General features: G+C 44.9%; 1 protein-coding gene across 12 annotated transcripts in view; it reads right to left on the bottom strand.

Moving 5' to 3' along the window:
- Positions 1-2,798: 2,798 nt before the first annotated feature.
- ZMYM4 (zinc finger MYM-type containing 4) overlaps positions 2,799-8,910 on the bottom strand; it is a 1,242,519-nt gene continuing 1,236,407 nt past the window's right edge. For all 12 annotated transcript variants that reach the window (XM_069223800.1, XM_069223806.1, XM_069223798.1 and 9 more), the window contains one exon: positions 2,799-4,204. In XM_069223800.1, the coding sequence (XP_069079901.1) occupies positions 3,994-4,204 (211 nt within the window). In that variant the 3' untranslated portion in view covers positions 2,799-3,993. The remainder of the gene's footprint in view (positions 4,205-8,910) is intronic.

The following is an 8,910-nucleotide window of genomic DNA, read 5'->3' as shown; positions in this document are numbered from 1 at the left end:
CTCCGTGTACCGCCAGCCCCCAGCACTCCTTCCTGCGATGCACCACCCTCTGTGTTCTTCTCCTGAGACGTGGGTCCCTTCTTCGGTAGTGCTGCGTAGGCTCCTGTGTGACTCCTGGTTCCTTGTCCAGTGAGTCTCCTGTGGGGGATGCCTCCTCTTCTTTGGACTCTCTGCCTTACTGAGGGTCCCCTTAGGACTCCCCCCATTGGATTGAGTCCTCCTGGACCTTGCTGGACCCCAGCAGCTCCACTTTTTCCTTCACCGCGACATCTGCCTTTGTCAAGGCACGTTGGTGGCTCTTTCATGCCACTGACAGACTGCAATCATCCATCCGGTGTGGGACGTCTACTACATCCTCCAAGAACCCTTCACCTGCTCCAGGGCTGCATTCCTGACCGTCTTTGTCCTACCGTCCACCAACTCCTGCATCCACAGCTGGGTGGGTAGTAGCTCAAACTCCTCCTGGACTCTTCTGTGACTTCTGGACTCTGTCCCCTTCTTCCATATGTCTTCCTCTTCAGGAATCCACCGCTGGTTTCTTGCAGTCCTGTCTGGGTGTTACATTCTCTTCTTTTTCTTCCTTTTACTTGGTTTGGAAACATCTAGTAATTTACTCCTTTCCTGCTGGTCGCTGGGGATGCACTGTTGTACTTTCCTTTGGGGTTTCCTAGTAACCCCAGCTCCCGTCTACACATTCAACTTGCCTAGGTGGGGCTCCTGCATTCACATCCCATTTTTTTTTTAGTATATGGTTTGGGCTACCCCTAGGGTTGTCTATTTGCATTTGCACTGTTTTCTATTGCTTTCTATGCTTATTTTTGATTACTAGTGTACATAGTGTGTTACCTCCTATTGGAGGTTGCCTCTGGTCATTTTTGGTAATTGTGTCACTTAAATAAAGTACCTTTATTTTTGTAACACTGAGTGCTTTCTTTCATGTGTGTAAGTGTTGTGTGACTACAATGGTACTGCATCAGCTTTGCATGTCTCCTAGGTAAGCCTTGGCTGCTCATCCACAGATATCTCTAGAGAGCCTGGCTTTTAGAAACTGCCTAAACTACACTAATAGGGGATACCTGGTATAAGGTGTAAGTACCTCAGGTACCCACCACACACCAGGCCAGCTTCCTACACTTTGCAACTGAGGGAAAATAACTTTCCACAAACAAGTGTGTTTAGGAATCTGGTCCATGCATACTCACTCATTCCTCCCCACTGTATTTCACCCACTCCTTGAAGGGAAGGATAGCCAGTCTGAAGACTCAGGGGGTCTCATTTTAAAACAATTGATGATAATCCCTCTCTGCAGGCTTACAATGGAATAGGAACTTACTAAACAGCGATGTTACGTGATGGAAAGATGTCAGAAAATATCACCAAGTAGTTTGCATAGTAAACTGGTTCCGGACTTACTTACACATTTCCTGGTAACCTCACCAAAAGGGATCCTTGTATCATCTTCAACACCAGCCATTATTTTTTGGGACAACTCACAGAGGCGTAAAAGCTGTATGCAATTCTTCTGTCAAATTCTGATGTTGAAGAAAATCCATTCTAACAAGTAGGCAAGCCTAACATTCAGGATCAGAAAATACGTGGTGCACGCTCTGATAAAATACTGTTTGCTTTATTTATTTATTTATTCTAAGGGAATGTTTCCACGACACGAGTGAGACAGGAGACCAGAAAGAAATATGATGGGTGAAGATAAAGAGGAGGGCATTGTTTCAAAGGAGGTGAAAACATGGTGAAGGAAATGAGCGTGTCTTGGATATTTCTCATTATTCCCTGAAATACAAATTCATTTCGTACAGCTTTTTAAAAAAAAAAAAATGTAAAAACACTCTGTTAATGCAGACCGGAAACTGCACACTCGTGAAGACTCAGAATTGCAATCCCATCCCTGCCCTCCTATGACAAATTGGGTTTCATGCAAAGCTCACAACGCACGTACTATTTTACAGACATACACAAGAATGATTATCATTCGTCCTCTCGAAAGGGGCTAAGGTCGTTGCTTTGTGGTGTGTTTTTTTTTTTTTTTTTTATCAACAGTGACAGCAGCACGTTGGCTGTTTATTTTTCATTAGAACAAAGCTATCAATTTAAAACTTAGTGTTTTTCACCATAAAACTTTCATAAAACCAAAATGATTAAAGATACACATGTTGGCTTCCTAGCAAGGAAAAACAAGTCTCCAAGTTATTTTGTCTACTATCCTGGCAAGTCTGCCTTCACTTTCTAGGACATTTTCCATTCATAGTGGTGCAGGCCAATAAAGTAACTGGGCATTTTCCAAAATCGCTCGGTCCCAAATCAAGTTTTCAGCTAGTTTCTTCTCTTTCGGAGCTAATACTCGACACTCCGAAAAACAAATAGCCACAAACAGCAAGCATGAACTTTGGTTAAGTGCACTGTGTAAAAACACTCTTTAGGACCCTGCAGAGGCTTAAAAGTGCCTCTCAGGTACTTTCAGAACCGATATCCCAAATGCTTCACATTTACCAATACACCTCAGTAGGTTATGAAAGCAGCTAAAAAATAAATAATTCTTTAGGACTTGCTCAAACAGTCTCACATTTTTGGAGTTGCAGTGGGCAAAGGAGGGTGGTGGAGGAAGTTAGAAGTCAAGATAAAGGCTTTGGACCACTAAATAAACAAGGATGGAATACAAGTATAAGGAAGTAGGGGCTGGTTTTACTTCGTTTACTCAGGTCTGTGAATTAGAAACATCTGTGACAATTTTTATATCCCTTTATACTTAAGCAGGGAAGACAAACTACCAGATACACAGGCCAAAAAAGAAAAACAACGTTTATTATTATGGTGTCTAAATATCCTTTTGTTTTTGCTAAAATACGGGAACGTGGGCCTAGTAATTATATTCATGGTCTGCAATAAACCATCCTTCATGTTCGATAGAGTTGAGCATTTGAGGGGCTGGCCCTTAAAAAATACATGGAAACTAAAAACAGTTCTTTAAAAAGGTACTGTCTGAAATCAAATGTGTATCTGTAACGTTTGCCCAGTTTAAAAATAAAACATTGTTTTGGATAGTTTTCTTTCACTAACAGCACTTTCACCCACCTGTTAATTGGAACTTAACTCACACAATCTAGAAGCTGTCCCCTCAACCCACAGACAAAACCTCATCAAAAAATTGCAGACTACATAGCCGTGCCACACAGTGGTAAAAAAACGTCGAGTACCACCTGTTCCAATAATGTCCACACTAATACTGTATCTTTCAAGACATTATTACTGCTGCCAGCACGATGTAAACGAAGAGGAGGTGGCTAAGATTCTAGAAGTTTGAAGAGAGAAAGGCCTGGAAATACTACGCCCTCCGACTTCTCTTTGTTCGAAAACGAATCAAAACATATGGACTTGAAGAGGCGCCGAAAGGGAGAAGCTGCCATGTGTCTGAAAGTGTTCGGAGCACCGCAGTGTTTACCTAAACAAGGTCACGCAACATCAAAAGCTGTGGCTTCTGGAGACATGTCTATTCCTTGGTTTAAACTAGATCCTTTCAGAGGCGGTCAAATAACGAGGCGTATTAGAAGCAGAACACAACTGCCCACTCCCAAGTTCAGACAAATATCTGAGACCTGCAGCCCCATCTCCTGTTCAACATGAAATATCCACAGATCCTTGGTTACTAAAGAAGAGTTTTACATATGTTTCTCAAAAATAGTTCACACGTTTCCAATACTACCATACCCATCCACCCAAAACAATAGTAAAATGCTGAGCTGCTTTGAGAAACAGTAAGCTCTGCTCAACTCTGGATTCTGAATGCCGAGGTGAAGGTCTTTCTTATTTTCAACTCTGAACTTCCATTGTGGATTGTCCTTTTGTCAATAAGTTGTTCAGTTTTGTATACTTTTTATTGAAGGAGGGGGTATGGCTGGATGCTTTCACAGTTTAGTGCTTGCCCCCAGTTTAAAAAATACAAACGCAACTTTCATGACTTTGTCCAGTCAGCAGCTGTAGTTAGTCTGATAAATCAAGTTCGGAGTCCTCTGCTTTTGCTTTGGCAAGTTCTTCATGTACCTCCCTCACCATAAGAATGCGCGTAAGCATGCTGTCCAGGGTGCCAGGGTCGATGGGCATTGCAGAGTACCACACTGGACTGTTGGGTACGCAGGAACGTTCGGGTTGCAGGTAGAAAACATCACTCCTCTGTTTCACACTCTCGGAACTGCTACAAAAAGACAATCAGAAAACAATGAGTACTGAGTAGTCAGCTACAGCGCCGCCCTCCCCACCCCCCCATGAGGAGGACCCTTTGCCCTTCTACAAGTCACTTAAGTTGCATAATGAATGTATGTATGTATGTACAAGGCTTACATAACAGCAAAAAGGAGTACAAAATAAGCCAAAAGTTAAAAAAATCTTGAGTGAAGTTATATACAGACCAACGCCAAATGGCATGATGGAAACAATCATGTTTATAAATCGAAGTATGAGTGATAGGAAAGTAAATTAATGTTGTCAATTCAAGTTAGCGCTAATGAAACAGACAACACAAAAGAGGTTACAAAATGAATGGCAAAAATCTAGATAGAAACCAACAGAAAAATGAAAGCTGTTCTGACAGTGAATACATCATTTTGAACAATACAACCCTCACAAGTTATAATGCAGAAAGAAATGCCAATGTAAGGTTCACTAAAAAACAAGTTACTTATCTTCGGTAAAACCTTTTATGCTGGAGACTAAACGCAGACTACTCACCTGATGAACTTCCCACAGGAGCCAGATTGTATCTTGAAACTTTAAAGCAATTCCCTTGCGCATCGGTAGGTGGCATCAAGTGGCTCCCCACTACCTGGGATTGGATGTCGAGGCCCTGTACATGTGCCATCTCTGTCCCTGCCTTCAGACACGGAGTCATGGAAAACAGATAGGACAGTGTGCAGATCTTTTTAGATTTTGGCATCCTATTAAAAAGAACATTTTGAGCCCATTCCACAGAATAGGGAGCTGGGTGGGTTGATGAGGAATCCATGGTCAGGTAGTCGCTACCAGAAAAGGTGTTACCAAAGGTAAACAAGGATAAGTTACTAACCTGTAATCCTAGGTCTCTTCAACAGGAATCCTCATCAAAGTCATAAGCACTGAATATTCCCGCCTACATATGGGGACCCCAGAGTACATATTAAATATATATGGAAAATGTTACTTATCCAGTAGACATCTGTTAGTGGCATGTAGTGCTGGAGATTCATATGCTTTGCATAAGTCCACCATCTAGTGTTGGGCTCGGAGTGTCACAAGTAGTTTTTCTTCTTCTAAGAAGGTTTTCGAGTTACAAGATCGAGTGACTCCTCCTCTCGATAATACTGCACAAAGGCATTGAATCCTTTGTTAGACTGTTTTCCCCACAGGAAGGTGAAGTAAAGAGTGTATAAGTGTATATGTACAAATACACTAAAGAAATGAGATGTCCATTGTAGGAAGTTGGCTCTGTCTATACTATCTCAAAGTGAGAGATAGTGTGCACAGAGTCCAAGGGTTCCCCTTAGAGGTAAGATAGTGGCAAAATTAGATAATTCTAATGTTCTATTTTATGGTAGTGTGGTCGAGCAGTAGGCTTATCAGAGGGTAGTGTTAAGCATTTGTTGTACACACACAGGCAATAAATGAGGAACACACACTCAAAGACTTTACTCCAGGCCAATAGTTTTTATATAGAAACAATATATTTTCTTAATTTATTTTAGAACCACAAGATTTGCGGTAACTACATAAAATGCAAGGTACTTCACACAGGTAAGTATAGAACTTTGATATCAAACCGTAGTACACACAGTTTTGGTTAAAATGGCAATAAGCTATTTTAAAAGTGGACACTGTGCACAAATCAACAGTTCCCGGGGGAGGTAAGTAAGGTTACGTTTCTAAAGGTAAGTAAAGCACTTACAAGTTCAGTTTCCTGGGCCTTAAGCAGCCTACTGTTGGGGGTTCAAGGCAACCCCAAAATCACCACACGAGCAACACAGGGCCGGTCAGGTGCAGAGGTCAAAGGAGGGCCCAAAACACACAGGCTTCTATGGACAACAGGGGTGCTCCGGTTCCAGTCTGCCAGCAGGTGAGTACCTGCGTCTTTGGAGGGCAGACCAGGGGAGGTTTGTAGAGCCGGGGGGGGGGGGGGGGGGGGGGGGGGGGGAGAATGGAGGACATGGGGAACAGACGGACACAAGTAGGCACACAAAACACACCCTCAGCAGCACAGGGGCGGCCGGGAGCTGTGTGCTTAGCAGGCATCGGGTTTTCAATAGGAATCAATTGAGGGACCCCGGGGGTCACTCTAGCAGTGCAGGTGTGCTTCTTGGGCCAGCCACCAACTGGGATAAGCTGAGGGTCGCCTGATGGTCACTCCTGCACTGGAGTTCGGTTCCTTCTGGTCCTGGGGCTACGGGTGTAGTGCTTGGTCCAGGCGTTGGGTTCTTTGTTCCAGGGAGTCACGGTCAGGGGGAGCCTCTGGAACCTCTCTGCATGCGTCGCTGTGGTGGTCCAGGGGGGTCGTCTCAGGTTACTCACGAGGTGCAGTCACCTGGGAGTCCTCCCTGCAGTGTTGGTTCTCTGGAGCTCGAACCGGGGGTGTCGGGTGCAGAGTGGGAAGTCTCACGCTTCCGACAGGAAAAGTGAAGTCTTTGAAAGTTGCAAAAAAGTTGCAAAATTGTTGCAGTTTTTGAACAAAGCCGCTGTTCTCGGGCGTTTCTTGGTCCTTTGGGTTCAGGGCAGTCCTCTGAGGCTTCAGAGGTCGCTGGTCCCTGTTGGATGAGTCGCTGTGCAGGTTCTTTGAGTCTGGAGACAGGGCAGTAGGGCTGTGGCCAAGTCAGTTGTCGTCTCCGTCTCTGCAGGGCTTTATGGTCAGCAGTCCTCCTTGTTGTAGGTTGCAGGAATCTGATTTCCTGGGTTCCGGGTCGCCCCTAAATACTGAATTTAGGGGTGCGTTTAGGTCAGGAGGGCAGTAGCCAATGGCTACTGTCCTGGAGGGTGGCAACACCCTCTTTGTGCCTCCTCCCTGAGGGGAGTGGGGGCACATCCCTATTCCTATTGGGGGAATCCTCCAATCTCATGATGGAGGATTTCTAAAGGCAGGGGTCACCTCAGCTCAGGGCACCTTAGGGGCTGTCCTGACTAGTGGGTGACGACTCCTTGTTTTTCTAATTATCTCCTCCAGCCTTGCCGCCAAATGTGGGGGCAGTGGCCGGAGGGGTGGGCATCTCCACTAGCTGGGATGCCCTGGGGTGCTGTAACTAAAGGCATGAGCCTTTGAGGCTCACCACCAGGTTTTACAGTTCCTGCAAAGGGAGGTGAGAAGCCCCTCCACCCAGTGCAGGCTTTGTTCCTGGCCACAGAGTGACAAAGGCACTCTTCCCCATGTGGCCAGAAACTCGTCTGGTTGTGGCAGGCTGGCAGAAACTGGTCAGCCTAGCACTAGGAGTCGGACTGGTATTCAGGAGGCATCTCTAAGATGCCCCCTGGGTGCATCTTATAATAAATCCCACACTGGCATCAGTGTGCATTTATTGTGCCGAGAAGTTTGATACCAAACTTCCCAGATTTCAGTGTAGCCATTATGGAACTGTGGCGTTAGGGTTTGACAAACTCTCAGACAATATACTCTTTATGGCTACTCTGCACTTACAATGTCTAAGGTTTTGCTTAGACACTGTAGGGGCATAGTGCTCATGCATATATGCCCTCACCTGTGGTATAGTGCACCCTGCCTTAGGGCTGTAAGGCCTGCTAGAGGGATGACTTACCTAGGCCACAGGCAGTATTTTGTGTGCATGGCATCCTGAGGGGGATGCCATGTCGACTTTGCCTTTTTCTCCCCACCAACACACACAATCTGCAATGGCAGTGTGCATGTGTTAGGCGAGAGGTCCCTTAGGGTGGCACAACATATGCTGCAGCCCTTTGGGACCTTCACTGGTCACAGGGCCCTTGGTACCACTGGTACCTTTTACAAGGGACTTATCTGTGTGCCAGGGGTCTGCCAATTGTGGGGAAAATGGTACATTTTAGGTGAAAGAACACTGGTGCTGGGGCCTGGTTAGCAGGGTCCCAGCACACTTCTCAGTCAAGTCAGCATCAGTATCAGGCAAAAAGTAGAGGGTAACTGCAACAGGGAGCCATTTCCTTACAAGTTCACAATCAACTAGCGGACCTCTTAAGAAGAACGCAGCAAAAAATACACAAATGGGAGATTCATCCACTTGTGATTCAACAATAACTTTAACTGTGGGGAACCCCAGACATAGACCTTTTCGCCACAAGAGAAAATGCAAAATGCCAAAACTTTGCATCCAGGTACCCAAACCCTCAAACCAAGGGTAATGCTCTATGGATCAATTGGTCAGGGATATTTGCTTACACTTTTCCACCTCTTCCACTAACTCCATTTCTGATCAAAAGATAAAACAAACCTCTCACCATGATACTCATAGCTCCCACGTGGGCAGGTCAACATTGGTACACAACATTGTTGGATCTGTCTGCAGTACCACATCACAAACTACCAAACAGACCAGATCTGTTGGCTCAGAAGGAGGTCAAATCAGACATCCAAATCCCAGCATACTCAACCTGGCGATTTGGCTCCTGAAGTCATAGAATTTGGATACTTGCAAATTCCATCTGAATGATTGGCTATTCTAAAGGAAGCACGCAAACCCACAACTAGACCGAGTTATGCAGCTAAATGGAAGTGTTTTGTCTACTATTGTCAGCCTGAAAACATTGACCCACTTAAAGCTTCAATACAGGATATTGTTTGCTGTTTGTTACACTTATAAAGAGCAAACCTTGCATACTCCTCTATTAGGATACATTTAACAGCAGTAGCTGCTTACCTCCAAAACCTACAACATACTTCCCTGTTCAGGATTCCTG

The sequence above is a fragment of the Pleurodeles waltl genome, chromosome 3_1 (genome assembly GCF_031143425.1).
Source record: "Pleurodeles waltl isolate 20211129_DDA chromosome 3_1, aPleWal1.hap1.20221129, whole genome shotgun sequence".
NCBI classification, from domain to species: domain Eukaryota; kingdom Metazoa; phylum Chordata; class Amphibia; order Caudata; family Salamandridae; genus Pleurodeles; species Pleurodeles waltl.
Note: the sequence above shows the minus strand (reverse complement) of the source record. Positions and strands in the feature narration are given on the sequence as shown.